The sequence below is a fragment of the Bacillus rossius genome, chromosome 8, assembly GCF_032445375.1.
Source record: "Bacillus rossius redtenbacheri isolate Brsri chromosome 8, Brsri_v3, whole genome shotgun sequence".
Classification (NCBI taxonomy): Eukaryota; Metazoa; Arthropoda; class Insecta; order Phasmatodea; family Bacillidae; genus Bacillus; species Bacillus rossius.
In genome coordinates this window covers 19,658,705-19,675,956 of record NC_086336.1, presented here as the reverse complement: position 1 = coordinate 19,675,956, position 17,252 = coordinate 19,658,705, and the positions used below count along the sequence as shown (strand labels likewise).

The 17,252-nt window shown below is 35.2% G+C and overlaps 1 protein-coding gene across 2 annotated transcripts in view; it reads right to left on the bottom strand.

Annotated features, from left to right (window-relative positions):
* Positions 1 to 397: 397 nt before the first annotated feature.
* The window catches only part of LOC134535560 (angiotensin-converting enzyme-like), a 186,496-nt gene continuing 169,641 nt past the window's right edge, over positions 398 to 17,252 (bottom strand). For both annotated transcript variants that reach the window (XM_063374744.1, XM_063374745.1), the window contains exons 13-14: positions 2,048 to 2,223; positions 398 to 552 (exon numbers count right to left, since the gene is read on the bottom strand). In XM_063374744.1, the coding sequence (XP_063230814.1) occupies positions 488 to 552; positions 2,048 to 2,223 (241 nt within the window). In that variant the 3' untranslated portion in view covers positions 398 to 487. The remainder of the gene's footprint in view (positions 553 to 2,047; positions 2,224 to 17,252) is intronic.

Here is a 17,252-nt window from a genome sequence, read left to right as displayed (position 1 = left end):
ATCTTGTAAAGTAAAGTAATGAATTGGTTTAAATTATATACAAGATAATATTACAATTTAAAGAAAAAATAACTGTACAATAATATACCAGAGAAACGAAAACTCTAATTAGATATGAGAGAAATAATCCAATCATATTCGTTATTTTTTTTTTTAATATTTTGTTTTTATTTTTTATGAATAATAATTACAATTTTTGGATACACACTAAAATATTAAAAAAATCACAGCGAAAATGTTGTCTGAAGTAAACAAAAACTTATGTTAATTCATATACTTTCTGTGTCAAGTGGGATAATTATGAGGTTAATGATTTAACTTAATTTTACTTTTATACTCGTTTGTCGTTCCACCGACTGCGGGCAACGGCAAGAATGGAAATAAAAAGACGAGATGGTTATCTTGTATAAATTATGTTTTAATGTTATTTTTGGCATGGTAGTGTAGAGGCCGTGGACGGCAGAGCAGCGCCGCTGTAGAGTCGCGGCTACCCCTCCGTGGCTGTCTCCACGCCACGCAGTCTCTCCAGCTCTTCCCGGCTGCTCACGCACACTGCGACACACCCAACCACACGTGGCGACAAGTCCAACACTTGCTCGTACCTTCAACATCAATAAACACTAATAAGTTTTTAAGGACGTCATTTTACAAACTGAAATTTCTCTAGGGGCGATGAGAGTAAAATTAAGAAACCTAATTTTAATGTAACGTTTCAGTGAAACATTGTTTTTGGGAACGTTTCTGACAGAGAATATGTGTTTCGCCAAAGAAAAATTAAAGTGAGCACTATGCTATATACAATGCTTGGCTCGTTTTAGTTCTCTTTGTGCGATGAAACGTCCCACGCCCCCAAAAAAAATTGAACCGGGAGAAATGAATGAACGAAAGAATAATATTAAGAGTGTACACGTGCACTTTATTTTTTCAGAAATAGATATAGGTAACCATTACAGCCAGTTGTGAATGCCTTGAATTTTTTATATTTGCTACCAGCGCGCTCGGGTCTTCCTTGTTCGACCAGCAGCGTAGAGAGCGCTTTTGTGACATTCCCTGCATTTCCCGCATATATAGCGCTGCCTGTTATGAATTTCATGGGATTGTCCTGTATATTATTCTCACTGGTCTCTTTCAGTTTCTTTTTAATCCACATATTTTCTCACCAGATATTTTCCAAATGTTATTTTGTAATATATGTAAAAGGCGGCTCAAAATAATTATACGAGAGCTATGAACACTTGAGCAAGTTTTTTCAGCTACAGATTAATATTTTTTGATTATGATCTGTCGAGAAAATTTAACACAGGACATAATATGCAATACCGCTAACAAGTAAAATTTACAGGAAGAAACCCCTAAAAAACAGTAATGATTAGAAAATTAAATATACAACACGGTATGTACGACATTAAGGGAGAGTGGGATAGGAAATGAAAGATTCCATCTTGGTTTTGACAGACTTTCAGACCATTATAATACTTTTTAATCGTTAACTATTTCACATTTGTCTTCGTTTAGACAGAGATCACGTGTTAAGAGATTTCCTGACGCCAAAGAATTATGTTTATTGGAAATATATAACTACAGCACTAGACATTATAAAAAGTAAATTCAATGCTAAATGTGAATGACTTCAAAAGAGCACAATGTTCATAGCAGCCAGTCACTATTTTATTACTTATTTTTGGTTTGTCTAGTGATCTTTTAAAAATATGGACATTAATTGGAAAAAGATAATTACATATTTATTATCTCGTAACATAGAGTGCTAGCAATGCCTTTTTCATTGAATTGTCATGTTTTCGTGTTAGAAAAAAACTTTCAAAGAAACCGGAAATTTTATGTTAAGGATTCATAAAACCGACCAAAGGATAATTTATCAGGAAATAATATCAAAAATGGTCTAAGATAAATAAACAAAACAGTTGTCGAATTTAAGATCCATATGGGGGTTTTAAAAAATAATATTTGAAAAAGTAATTTTTTTTTTTTCGAAATTTTCAAGGGGCGGGCGTCGAAAAAAAAAATGTACCCAGCGCAGGGCAGCTACCTTTAGTGGTGGGCTCCCAGCCGATGTACTCGCCCGTCCTGTTGTTCTCCTGCTGCAGCCACTCCAGCAGCGGGCTGAAGTACTGCAGCAGGCCGCTGGCGTCCATCTCGCGCTGCCCCGTCACCACCTGCATGGCGTCCGTCCAGGGCCGCGACGACCCCATCTGCAGCATCTTGCTGCGCGCGCAAGCCAAGGGTTAGTCGCCCTCTCCGAGTCTCACTGCCGTCCACAATATTACACCAGTCCGAAACTGATGTTTCTCAACACCATACTGCATTCTTTTTTGGACGTGATAACATCTTGTAAATCGATGAACGCCGGCTGCACGCACGAAAAAGTATGACTCATTGTCACGTTCCGCCTGAGCCGAGCGTGCAAGAACCGGCCAACCACCGTGCGAGAAAATCTTCTGTAATATCAAACAGGTTAAGGGTTTTTTAAACGCAGCAATTTAAAAAAATTTATTTATTTGTCCAATTTCGTCATTTCAAATTAAAAATTTATTGACATTGATTTGATTTCAGTTTATTTCTATAACTTATTGTTCGTGATTATATTTAAACAAATTATTAAAATTAAATTTGCAAAAACTGTAAATAATATTTGAAAATTAAAAAGTATTCAATTTTTCATCATGTTTTCTTATGGCGTTATCACGTAAAATTATCGTCCGTAAACCGACTTTACAGACAACCCCCTTTTTTTTTGTAAATGAAACAGAAATATTCATTTAAAATTACAGACATTGAAGAAAAAAATGTGCATTCGTTTAAAAAAAAGTGTTAACAGTAATATTTTGTTCGGATTCTTACTCCGGCATTTATGCTTTGTGTTATCACAACACCTCCAATAGTTATTTGTAAACCGTTCCCTGAATAGCTTTCCAGTATTAACTGTGCACATTAATAAGCACAATAAAACTACATAAAGTCCCATTTTTTAATTTTTATTTGTTTTTTCCATGACTTAAAAAAACTTGAATGTAAAATCAAATAAAATTTAAAATTATGCGCCAATTTTCGTAAGAAATGCTCACTCAGTATTATTTTGAAAAAAAGTATTCATGTGTTGTACAAAGTTATAATATCTTTCTTGAACTACTCTATTTTTTGCTACTGGTTTTTAAAGGTATATTTTGTAAAAGTACAGAAAATTTTCTTTTCTTCGTACGAACCTTTTTCTATTTGCCCTAAACAATCAGTACTACATATTGGACGGTCCCACGCCCTCTTTCCTGGTTGTGGTGTATGATGGGGCTAATGAACGACTATCATGACGTCACGACGGCCATCTTGTATGACCTAGACCTTTAAACTTGACCTTGATCTTCACAATTTGCCAAAATGAAACCATATTCCTATAAATGTCCCTATTTCGAGGGGAAAATCCCCGTTTTGAGAGAAAATTTCCCATTTTTTCCTTTAAAATTCAAAGATTTTGGATTTCGAAAAACCACAAAAGACATTTGCCTTATAAATAATTAAAATTCTCATTTGGGCTCAAATTCTCCATGTACAAGACCCCAATAAGCCGCTGGTGGCCAGTTTTAACATTGACCTTGACCGTAATATTAAAATAACTTAATTTTTAACCAAAGAATTCCAAAAAATATAACTTTTTTTCATTTAAACATTGCACTTTTCGTTACGCTCGCCATATTGGATTCTAGAACGTTACAATTTTATTTACGACCGCCTTCTTGGATGCTAGAATGCTACACTTTTCGTTATGCATACCATCTTGGTTGTGTATGACGTCATCGTTGTACTAACCGTTACGGCCGCCATTTTGGATTCTAAAAACGTTGCAAATTTTGTTACGACCCCCATTTTGAAAATCCGAAATTATTATTAGATGATTTGGAAAAAAATTTGAATTGATAAAAAAATTAACAAAATAAATTTTACTAAAATACTAATTAAAAACACACTTGCATCAAGATGTCATCGGTTTGACCTCGGCGAGGGCAAAAATAAAAATGGCGACCGATCCTTCCTCCACAGAAGCCACCGGCATACTGACCTTCCACCACTAATGACTAGGTAGGGTAAATGTGGGAGAGATGCCCCAGTGGGAGAGATGCCCCAGGCTGTCTACTTCGCAAGACTCCCACCAGGGGCAAGGTCTAACTATCAGCGTGTGTTCCTGCCAGTTGGTACTCAACGAGCCAGGAGAAATTACGTACATGTTTTGTGTGTGTTTGTTAATTTCGCTCCAAAAAGGTAAGAATAAATGTTATGTGTATGGTGTTATAATATTGTGTGCGTGCTGGATGTATGTTTCGTACACAAGAGACCTAAAACCTGAATTTTTTTTATGTGACGTGAAAGTATGTTCACTGCAGAGAACTTAACCTCTGTCGCAGCCATATTGCTGTAGACACACAATTTAAATTCACGTGGGGCATCTCTCCCACACAAAAGGATAGATGCCCCAGTTGAATATGGGAGATCGCCCTGAATATACCTAGGATATGCTAGAAAATTGTGTAATTTATACCAGGCAATAAAAGATTCTCATTACAGCTGTGTTACTTCTCAGCGTTTTGAACATTATTCCCGTGTGAGAATATGGGAGAGTGGGTTCAAAAAAATTGCTTGGGTGTTTTTTATTTAACTGCACCGTTTTGAACTTATCAGCAGTGGCGAACGATCACATTACCAAGCTACTTATCTATGTTAGTTACGTCTGCAATTTCATCACTTTCTTAGAGAAACGGAGGAGTTAGTGATAACAGGAGGTGGGCGAACAAGAAACAGAGATAAAATACCTTTTTTGAAGGTACCGATTTTAACATGTCGGTACACCTAGGTGAAAAAACTTTTATATTGCGTAATATTCTAAACACGATGGGAAATTTTTAATCATAAATTTAAAACATTGAAATGCACGTTTCTTCCAGTATTCTCCCCCCCCCCCCCCCCCCCCCCGTTTTTCCTATTTAACACTACCAAAATTTCCCATTAAAAAAGAAAATTACCTGACATTGTTTGAACTCGTATTAACGATCTATTAGACAACAGGTATCCCAAATAGGTTACTGAATATTCACAAAAATATTTTTTTTAACAGTGCAGCGAAGCAAGCTAGTAGGAGGGCAATAAACAAACTTCATCGTCGAGAAGCCCTAATGCTGTATTGTTAATGAATACAACAAACATTTTATTTTTGTGTGATTTAATCTTTGTGCAGGTCAACTGAAATGCCTAGAAAATATAAAAGAAAATGCAACTGTGTGGTTGCACGAAACGTGCACTATGAATGGCTCTCAGTGTAACATTTGCGGCCGGGAAGAAAAACGCCAAAAAATAAAGAATCAGTACATTTAAAACTTCTAAACTTCTGATTTGGACTTATCACTAATGACTTAATTGGTAAAGTGGTTTCAACAACATTATTTTGTTATCATAGGCCTGTATCTATAGTGTGATTTAGTACAACTTTCTTCATGGGGCATCTCTCCAACATGAGGCATCTCTCCCACATAGGGTGGGGCATATCACCCATAGCAGGGGATAGATGGCCAAAATACATATGTTATTAATTATATTGTTATAAGAAATGTAATACGTTACTGAATATTTTTCCTACAATCTTTAAAGAATTTGAAAGTAATCTATGTAATAACAGCCTTTGTGGGATATTATGTGATTTTGTAATGAAATGTTTTCCTTTGGTAGGGCATCTCTCCCACATTTACCCTATATATATATATATCGCCAGCTAGTATGTCGTCACGTTCGCCATATTTTTTTTTTCCTCTGCTGAGGCTGCCACCATATTAGTTTAATGTCTATCCGCTTTAGAGCAGTAATAATTTATTTCCAGGATGTAGGCTACGCCGTATTGGACGCAATCTTGAAAATCCATTAGTTTTAAGCTAGATATTAAAAAAAATTCCAAAATTCACCAAAAATATCGGAAATTAATTAATTGGTTTATTCTAATCCGTCCTTGGTTCAATACCTGATCGATGCAAAATATATATATTTTTTAAAAAATATATTTATTTAATAAATAATGTTCATAATCCTAAAAGTGGCAGTTAAGTTTCTCATCTACAAGCCTCCAGTTAGCATATATGGCCGCCATCTTGGAAATTTGTATTGATTGGCCTAAAAATTTGGAAAAAAAATACAAAATTCATCAAAAAATCACTTATTAAAATAATGATTGATTCAATCGATATCCGTTATTGTTAAAATTCGTCATCAATGCAAAAATTTTGAATGTAATGTAAAGTATAAATCATAAAGTATATATTTTTAATCCATGAATTTAGTTATAAACTGTCTCTTAGAACTTAAGATAGGGTATCCGGTTTCTACAGATTCAAGTAAATAAGATATAGGTCACTGCTACTCCAACAGTCTTATAATATATTTAAGTCCTATGATTTTACATATATACTATATATCACAATAATAACGTTAAGAAAAACATCCAATACTAAATTAAAATACTATTTACTATTATTAACCGTTTTTATATCGTGCTCCATATGTAGCTTAAAATGGATTTATTTTAATTTTACATCTCATATCTAAAGAGTATTAAGTTAATGAGCAACATATAGTTTAACTATGTGTTTATTAATGAAATATTTTTTAACATTTTCTGCTGTCATAATTAAGATAACATAAATTTATTAAATTTATTTAAGAAACAGCTTTGAACAATAATCACATCGGTTATTTCACAATAATCTACTTAAATCATACTACATTCAGATGGGGGTGAATGGTTATTTAGTGAACTTAGAAGACTAACAAAGGAAAATAAAGTTAATGGAACATGCAATAAGTATAAAAATAAAGTAGTTGATGATTTTTGCGTTATTAGAAGAATTGAGAACAAACACTGCAATATGACCGTTACAATTAAAACGTTTTGCTTAAATAACTATTATTTTCATAAATTCCTACCCTAAACATCCACAAGGATAACAACATTATGAAACAAAAAAAAATCCATTGAAAGTTGAGGTAATGGAACTTTTTACAGGGAGATGAAACTTTATAGTTTAGAAACCGAAAAAAAAATGGATTTAAGACATATTATAAAATAGATTCTTAAATTCATTGAGAACCTAAGTTTAATTTTATCATTTAAAATTATGTAAGACAATATAAGATGTATGAAATAGTATAAAAACATTTTTGATTAAAATTGACGTGAAGGTCATTTGCTTTGTATGATCATTAGATTTCAAGACTTTATTTGGTTTTGGCTGTATTTAAGTTCACATAACCTGCCCTTCGATTTTCTAATTTAATTTTATTCTTTATCATCATTTGCAAATTTATAAAGTTCACTTGCCTAGAATATGCCGGTCCTGGCAATAGCTTGTCAGGCAACATTCGAGGACACAGGCTTATTGTGCAGGAAAAGTCTACGAGCTTTACTAGGTGCATATACTTGTTATTTCACTCCTTCTCAGTAGCGTCCTGTTTATCCAGTTTTGTATCGTTTAATCAAAAGTCTTAAACAACTGTATTACTTCTATATGATAAAGAGGTAATAATAGTTGTGCTACTATCACAGTTATTTCGATTAACTACAAGCTGAACAAGTATTTTGTCATTTTAGTAATATCTTCTCATAGAATATTTAGAAGCACAGTCAGAAGACGAAACTAAGCCATGTAGATAGAAATGATTCTTCAGACATTAAAATAATGATTCAGATGAGATGATGACTGATTAGAACATTCTGAACTTAATCTCATAATATTATCTTTCCTCGGGTCAATTTGTTTATGTCAGTATTTTACTATTGTTAAATTTTATTTCAAAAAAGAGCTTAACGGAGAGTGGGGTAATGGTGGACATGGGGTAATCGTGAACACTCCAATACCAGGGTATCTACAAGCTCTAAGGAAATTCGATTAGTGCTGCCACCTGTCGGTTATCTTTAGTAACATTTCCGTTGCGCCACCATTCAATGTGGAGTTGTTGGTTGGCAATGAAGAAGACTTTTGTGTGTTTGTTGCAGGGGATTTTGAAGTAAAGTAAGTATCGACTTCTTAAATTTACAACCTTTATATGAATATTAATTACACTTAGGTATATCAGCCAGTGTTTGTGCCATGTTTCTATTGAAAAAAAAGAACTTGTAACTTTAACAATGCTTCACAAATAAAATGGTGCGTTTTAGGGTAATGGTGAACAATAATATTTTTGTGTTCACCATTACCCCAGTGTTCGCCATTACCCCACGGTGTTGAATAAAATGCCTTCTCCTGTTTTTAATTTAAAAGGCCAACATAATTATATTAGGTTATATGCTATTATTTTGTTTATTCAAAAAAATTTATGGAAAATCTAGTTAATAAGGTTTTTTTTATTGCAATGAACCAATGATAGGCCTACAGTGAAAAATACACTGGTAATTGTATTTCAAAATTACAAGCAGTAGGCCTATGTATTAACCTTGCTAGGAATATGTTTTAAATAGGTATGAGGCATGTCAGCAAATAACTGAATAATAAACAATATATAAACAATATAATAAACAATAGTTATACCATACCAGTAGTATATATTAGCCAGTCCTGAAACAGTGTCCAGGGTGTGGTGCCTCTGGTGCCGGTCCGACATCTCTGATTCTGACGTCACGGCGGCCATATTGGATGAGCGTAACGGGACACAGCGTAACGGGACAAGTAGCTTGAAATTTGACCCTCAAAACTTGTCAAAATTCACCAAAATTGGGCACAAATTGCCCAAAATTCCTCAAAATTCGCCAAATTTACATTTCTATGGAAAAACAATTCCGACAAAATATCTCAAAAATGTTGATAAATTAAAAAATTATCTTTTTTAAGGTAAAATTCCCGGTTCAAGGGAAAATTTCCCATTTTTAGTCCATAAAAATACCAGAGGCTAGAAATGTCCATATATAGGCTTAAGCATCCATGTCTACAGCCTCCGATAAGCCTCTGACGTCATCATGGATAATGACGTCACCGTTGCAATTTCAGTTACGGTCGCCATCTTTAAAATCTTTATTTATTATCCGATTTTAATGAAAAAAATTTTAAAATCTATAAAAAAATTCAATTAATAAAACTTTAATAAAAATATTTAAAAAAAAAAACATACATTTACGACACGGAGCTCGGAGTCCTCGTTTCGAACACGGTGAGCGCAAAAAAATAAAAATTGTAACCGAACCTGGTGGCTGCTGGCAGACTAATTCCCACCACTTTATTCAAAGCATTTATATCGCCAGTGAGCATGACGTCATGTCCTCCATCTTGAAAATTCGTAATTTTAATGCTAGAGATTCGAGAAAAAATTTAAAAATCATTAAAAAAATTAATCAACCTAATTAAATAATATAAAAATCCTTGAAACCACCGTTGCACTTTCGTGACGGCCGCCATCTTAAAATCACCCACTGGAAATCACCATCTCGTTTTCGTCCGCTAGAGTGTGCTGATACCATTTTAGTATAATTATCTGGTCACCACACCATTGTCCTCAAATGCTGACATTGAACTTTGACCTTGACCTTGAACTTTGACCTTGACCTTGAACTTTGACCTTGTCCTTAAACTTTGACCTTGACCTAGAATTTGGACCTTGACCTTGAACTTTGACCTTGACCTTGACCTTGAAATATGACTTTGTCCTTGTCGACCATCATGGATCCGACATTTTATGTTCAGTACATGCTACCAGGAGCTACCACCTGCTGGAGTACACCATCCTGTGTGTGTACACGTCTTATAGTGTACATTTCCATCTGGATAATTTTATTCAACCCGCTACAGTGCAGTAATCATTTATTACCGAGGTGCCCCCGCCATCTTAAAATTTGGGCGCCATCTTGAACACCTGTAAAAATGTAGCTAGAAAAGCGGGAAAAAATCCAAAATTCATCAAAAAAATACACTCATTAATTTACATATTGAATCGCTGGATTCCTGCCCTCGATGCGATACTTGAACAGTGACAAGTGTAACTAAATATTAAATAAATTTAATATTCTGTTTTTCCATTACATTTCGCGGAGTATATAAATCATTCTCTCTTCAAAAATAATACACAAGTCAATGTACGACAATGTTCGACGAATTAAATACGTTGCTGATAAGCCTAACATGAAATTCTAGTTTTCCAATAATCTGAATAACCTCTAAACCGTTCATGTACAAAGCCATACATACATATAGACCAAGCGTCTTCGGACCGAGAGATCGGGACATAATCAATGTCAGACGTATAGACCAGTTATTTCCGAACCTCACGACCTTCCTCATCGTCAGCTAATTATGTTCAATTGAACCAACGGACCATGTTTTTTACGCTTCCAAGAGGATCAAGAATCCAATCAAAAGGGCAGCACCATTAACAAAAAGGAAGCACATTTAGAAGCACCATCAACAAAAAGGACGCACATTTGGAAGCACCATCAACAAAAAGGAAGCACATTTTGGAAGCACAATAATAATTTTAAAAAGGCAGCACATTTGGAAGCAACATCAAAAAAGGAAGCACAATTGGAAGCACCATCAACAAAAAGGCAGCACATTTGGAAGCACCATCAAAAAAGGAAGCACATTTCGGAAGCACCATCAAAAAAAGGAAGCACATTTTGGAAGCACCGCCAACGAAAAGGCAGCACATTTGGAAGCACCATCTAAAAAGGAAGCACAATTGGAAGCACCATCAAAAAAAAGGAAACAATTGGAAGCACCATCAACAAATGGAAGCACATTTGGAAGCACCATCAGCAAAAAGGAAGCACAAGTTACGAGAACTAAGTCTTAGTTAGAAATCAGAATACAAGAAATAAAACATTAAATTTGTATAATTTAAATTATTTATTTTATTTCTTTACATTATACAAATGCAAGTAAAACAAGCCATTATTGTATGTAGCCAGCGTTCCTCAGTTCTTTGAGTATGAAGGATATTTCTTTGATGCACGAATAGTTTCCTGCACAAAGCGAACCATGTAGAAGTCTTAGCCAGTCAACCAATATGTTTGGAGCTTTCCATGATGTGTAATCATTCTCTTCTACCACCATCTTCCTTGCATGTTTATAATAAATGTTATGATCTCTGGTGTCTTCCGTTTTACCACCAACCTCAGGGTAACTTTCATTTTTGAGACAGTGATCATCACAAGCTTGATCAGATTTATTTAATATATCACGACCTTTCCATCGTTTCGGTCTCAAGACACCACCACATTCTTCGATCTTGTCAGCTTTAGGTGCTTCATCACAGTCTATGTCTTTGTCAACAGCCTCAGAGTCAATGTAACAATCACCGTAGAAGGCATCGTCTTCACCCAGATTACCGTAAGAATTCGATGTTGATGATGTCGAAGTGTCTTCATCTTATTCATGCTTCCTTTTTAGGAGTCCATCATTTTTACAAAGTAGGAAAGATCTATTTTAATTCGGCTGGAATATATTCTCATTTTTCACATTAAGGATTCTTCCATTGTCTTCATTCTTCCATAAATCATCAACCTCCTTCAATTTAAGTTCTTTGTCGAGATCGGAAGAGCCAGGAAAATTATTGTATTAATGCAGACCACTCTTCCTTAGTATAGTAGATTCGTCGTTGTCCTCTACCTTGTACGCAGGCTTGGCGTTACAAGATCTGCCATGTCTTTTTAAGCTCTCTCTTCGCGTAAACGACTTGCTACATCGAACACAACTTTTGATATTGCGTAGTGGAATTTTAACACAGTCATTTGTGCAATGGGAGTGCATGACTTGATGTAGGCTTTTGGACATACGCTATTGCTTAGCACATGTTTGTCTGCAGAAGAAAACTACAAAAAAACACAAATGACAAAAAACACAAATTAAGCAAAAATTGCTGTTGTCAGGATTTAACGCCACACAATATTCCACAACAGGAATATGGTCTGGCTTGGACTAGAACTCTATCTTTGCTCAACAATGAGAAGTTCACAAGCTAGCAGAGTCAGTTTTTGAACTTTTGGTGATTTTTAATTTTAATTTTTTATTAATTTTTTTTCTGTACTTTAATGATATCAAAGAAAACTTGTGGCAGTTTTCTCCGTGTGCTTCTGATTATTCTTGTCATAATTATGGTGGTTTTCTTCGTGTGCTCCTGATTATTCCTGTCAAATATTATGGTGGTTTTCTCCGAATGCTCCTGATTATTCTTGTCAAATATTATGGTGGTTTTTTTCCGTGTGCTCCTGATTATTCTTGTAAATATTTTAATGTTTTTCTCCGTGTGCTCCTGATTATACTTGACAATATTTTGATGGTTTTCTGCAGGTGCTTCTAGTTACAGATGAGCAATTGATTTCTGCATGAAGGATTTTTTTACTTAATGAGTCATGTTAATTTATTCAAGGTTACATTTAATTGCTGAATTTATGCTACTTAATCAACACTTGTAATATTTTTATCAGGTGGAAATTAAAAAAAAATATCATTACTCAGTCAAATAATAATAATTTCTGAGAAATCTAAGAAGCACTAACAGGAAGGACGAACTTCCTTCTCCTTGGAGTCTAGCGAAGCCATCCTTCTTTTGCGATAGTTAGTGAGCCTCCCGCATCCCGCATAAAAGAACTAAATATTATTTACCTGCAAGCAACATGTGGCGACATCTGTTGTTGAAAAGCATAACTACATGCATCAAGTACCTTTGCATGAGATATATTAATTCTCGCTGATGTAATATGAAAAAAATTCTATTTAAGTAATGGATCTAATTAAAAACATTCAATTGGTATCTGGCATTAGTCTCAATAACTAATATGAATTCAGATTTGGGATCTGACGCTGTATCGAAAGAACATAGGTGTAAGTTTTGCTGCAAAGAGGTTATCTTGAGAAAGAATAAAAGACAACACGAGAAGAATGACTGTGTTAAAATTCCACTACGCAATATGATAAGTTGTGTTCGATGTGGCAAGTCGTTTACGCGAAGAGAGAGCTTAAAAAGACATGGCAGATCTTGTAACGCCAAGCCTGCGTACAAGGTAGAGGACAACGATGAATCTACTAGCCTAAGGAAGAGTGGTCTGCATTACTACAATAATTTTCCTGGCTCTTCCGATCTCGACAAAGAACTTAAATTGAAGGAGGTTGATGATTTATGGAAGAATGAAGACAATGGAAGAATCCTTAATGTGAAAAATGAGAATATATTCCAGCCGAATTAAAATAGATCTTTCCTACTTTGTAAAAATGATGGACTCCTAAAAAGGAAGCATGAAGAAGATGAAGACACTTCGACATCATCAACATCGAATTCTTACGGTAATCTGGGTGAAGACGATGCCTTCTACGGTGATTGTTACATTGACTCTGAGGCTGTTGACAAAGACATAGACTGTGATGAAGCACCTAAAGCTGACAAGATCGAAGAATGTGGTGGTGTCTTGAGACCGAAACGATGGAAAGGTCGTGATATATTAAATAAATCTGATCAAGCTTGTGAGGATCACTGTCTCAAAAATGAAAGTTACCCTGAGGTTGGTGGTAAAACGGAAGACACCAGAGATCATAACATTTATTATAAACGTGCAAGGAAGATGGTGGTAGAAGAGAATAATTACACATCATGGAAAGATCCAAACATATTGGTTGACTGGCTAAGACTTCTACATGGTTCGCTTTGTGCAGGAAACTATTCGTGCATCAAAGAAATATCCTTCATACTCAAATAACTGAGGAACGGTGGCTACATACAATAATGGCTTGTTTTACTTGCATATGTATAATGTAAAGAAATAAAATAAATAATTTAAATTATAAAAATTTAAGGTTTTTATTTCTTGTATTCTGATTTCTAACTAAGACTTAGTTCTCGTAACTTGTGCTTCTTTTTTGCTGATGGTGCTTCCAAATGTGCTTCCTTTTTGTTGATGGTGCTCCCAATTGTGCTTACTTTTTTTTGATGGTGCTTCCAATTGTGCTTCCTTTTTTGATGGTGATTCCAAATGTGCTGCCTTTTTGTTGATGGTGCTTCCAATTGTGCTTCCTTTTTTTGATGTTGCTTCCAAATGTGCTATCTTTTTGTTGATGGTGCTTCCAATTGTTTTTTTTTTATGGTGCTTCCAAATGTGCTGACTTTTTATTATGGTGCTTCAAAAATGTGCTTCCTTTTTGTTGATGGTGCTTCCAAATGTGCGTCCTTTTTGTTGATGGTGCTTCTAAATGTGCTTCCTTTTTGTTAATGGTGCTGCCTTTTGATTAGATTCTTGATCCTCTTGGAAGCGTAAAAAACATGGTCCGTTGGTTCAATTGAATAAAATTAGCTGACGATGAGGAAGGTCGTGAGGTTCGGAAATAACTGGTCTATACGTCTGACATTGATTATGACATGGTCTCTCGGTCCGAAGATGCTTGGTCTATAAGTATGTATGGTTTTGTACATGAACGGTTTAGAGGTTATTCAGATTATTGAAAAACTAGACTTTCATGTTAGGCTTATCAGCAACGTATTTAATTCGTCGAACATTGTCGTACATTGACTTGTGTATTATTTTTGAAAAGAGAATGATTTATAAACTCCGCGAAGGGTAATGGAAAAACAGAATATTAAATTTATTTAATATTTAGTTACACTTGTCACTGTTCAAGTATCGCATCGAGGGCAGGAATCCAGCGATTCAATATGTAAATTAATGAATGGTTTTTTTGATGAATTTTGGATTTTTTCCCGCTTTTATAGCTACATTATTACACGATTTCAAGATGGCCCCCAAATTTCAAGATGGCGGTGGCACCTCGGTAATAAATGATTACTGCACTGTAGCGGGTTGAATAAAATTATCCAGATGGAAATGTACTCTATAAGACGAGTACACACACAGGATGGTGTACTCCAGCAGGTGGTAGCTCCTGGTAGCATGTACTGAACATAAAATGTCGGATCCATGGTGGTCGACAAGGACAAAGTCATATTTCAAGGTCAAGTTCTAATTTTAAGGGCAAAGTCCAATTTCAAGGTCAAGGTCAAAGTTCAAGGTCAAGGTCAAATTTCAAGGTCAAGATCAAATTTCAAGGTCAAGATCAAATTTCAAGTTCAAAGTCAATGTTCAAGGTCAAGGTCAAAGTTCATTGTCAGCAGTTGAGGACAAAGGTGTGGTGACCAGATAATTATACTAACATGGTATCAGCACACTCTAGCGGACGAAAACGAGATGGTGATTTCCAGTGGGTGATTTCATGATGGTGGCCGTCACGAAATTGCAACGGTGATTTTAAGGATTTTTTTATTATTTAATTAGGTTGATTAATTTTTTTAATGATTTTTAAATTTTTTCCCAAATCTCTAGCATTAAAATTACGAATTTTCAAGATGGAGGACATGACGTCATGCTCACTGGCGATATAAATGTTTTGAAAAAAGTGGTGGGAGTCAGTCTGCCAGCAGCCACCACGGGGGGGAAGGTTCGGTCACAATTTTTATTTTATTTTTGCCCTCACTGGGTTCGAACCGAGGACTCTGAGCTCCGTGTCGTAAATATATGTTTTTTTAATTATTTTTATTACATTTTTATTAATTGATTTTTTTTATAGATTTTAAAATTTTTTCCATTAAAATCGGATAATAAATAAAGATTTTAAAGATGGCGACCGTAACGGAAATTGCAACGGTGACTTCATTATCCATGATGACGTCAGAGGCTTATCGGAGGCAGTAGACATGGATGATTTAGCCTATATATGGACATTTATAGCCTCTGGTATTTTTATGGACTAAAAATGGGAAATTTTCCCTTGAAACGGGAATTTTTCCCTCAAAAAGATAATTTTTTAGTTTATCAAAATTTTTGAGATTTTTTGGCGGCATTTTTATCCATGTAAATGTAAATTTTGGCGAATTTTGAGTAATTTTGGGCAATTTTTGTCCAATTTTGGCGAATGTTGATAAGTTTTGTCCCATTACGCTGTGTCCCGTTACGCTCATCCAAGATGGCCGCCGTGACGTCATAATCAGAGATTTCGGACCGGCACCACAGGCACCACACCCTGGACCCTGTTTCAGGACCGGCTAATATATACTTACTACTCATACCGTATAATTATTATTAATATGCCTGAAATAATTTATTGTAATATTCACGTATACTAAAATAATGAAAATACTTAAGATTTAAGTAAGTAACCTACCTAAAACCTTTTTAATGTGCCTACAGGATGGTCAAATTTCAAAAACTTTTCTGGGAAAACTACTGAACGGTTCGGGCAGAGCCTCTCTGAATATCTCATGGATAATATCTGTGTTTAAATGGAACGAAACAAAAGAGCACAAATAAAATATTTTCAGGAATTGTTCATAATACAGGAAGGACCAAGACAGAAATTTTACCAAAGTTCAGAATTGTTTATAATTTTCAAACATATGAAAAGGTTCATTTGTTGAGAAACATTTTAACACTGGATGAAGAAAAGGAGATTGCCGGACATGCACTGAATTTGGCAATACTTTTTTAGGGCTTGTCAGCTGATGAACTAAGGCGTTTGGCATTAAAATTTGCTAAGAACAAGGGTATTAACTGCAACTTCAATGAAGCTAGTGGTATAGCAGGCAAGGACTGAATGTATGGTTTTTTGAAGAGTAATCCACAACTGAGTTTGAGGAAACCAGAACCCACAAGTATTAATCGAATACTTGGGTTCAATAGAGTTGAAGTGGAGCGTTTTTTTTTCTCGAATATGGCCGTAGTCACGGATAAATTCAATTTTCCTCCACAGCGTATATTCAACGTTGATGAAACAGGGATATCTACAGTTCAGACACCCTGCAGAATAATTGGCCCAAAAGGGCAAAAGCAAGTAGGATCAGCAATTAGTTGGGAAAGGGGTAGAAACATAACGGTTTGCTGTGCTGTAGGAATGTATGTTCCTCCCATGTTTATATTCCCTAGGGAAAAAATGAATCCTGCACTTAGTCGGGGTGGACCAACTGGGGCTCTGTATCAGTGTTCGAAATCAGGGTGGATGACGGAAGAGTTTTTTCGTACGTGGCTTGAACATTTTTTAGCTTTACAAAACCATCTGCGAATGACACAGTTCTTATCATTCTAGACAACCACACCAGCCACACTTCTTTAGCAACATATGAGTACTGCAAAAAGAAGGGAATCACACTACTGTCAATTCCACCACATTCCTCACACAGGCTTCAACCCTTAGATATTTCGTTCTTTGGACCCTTGAAGATTGCATTCAACAAGGAATGTGACC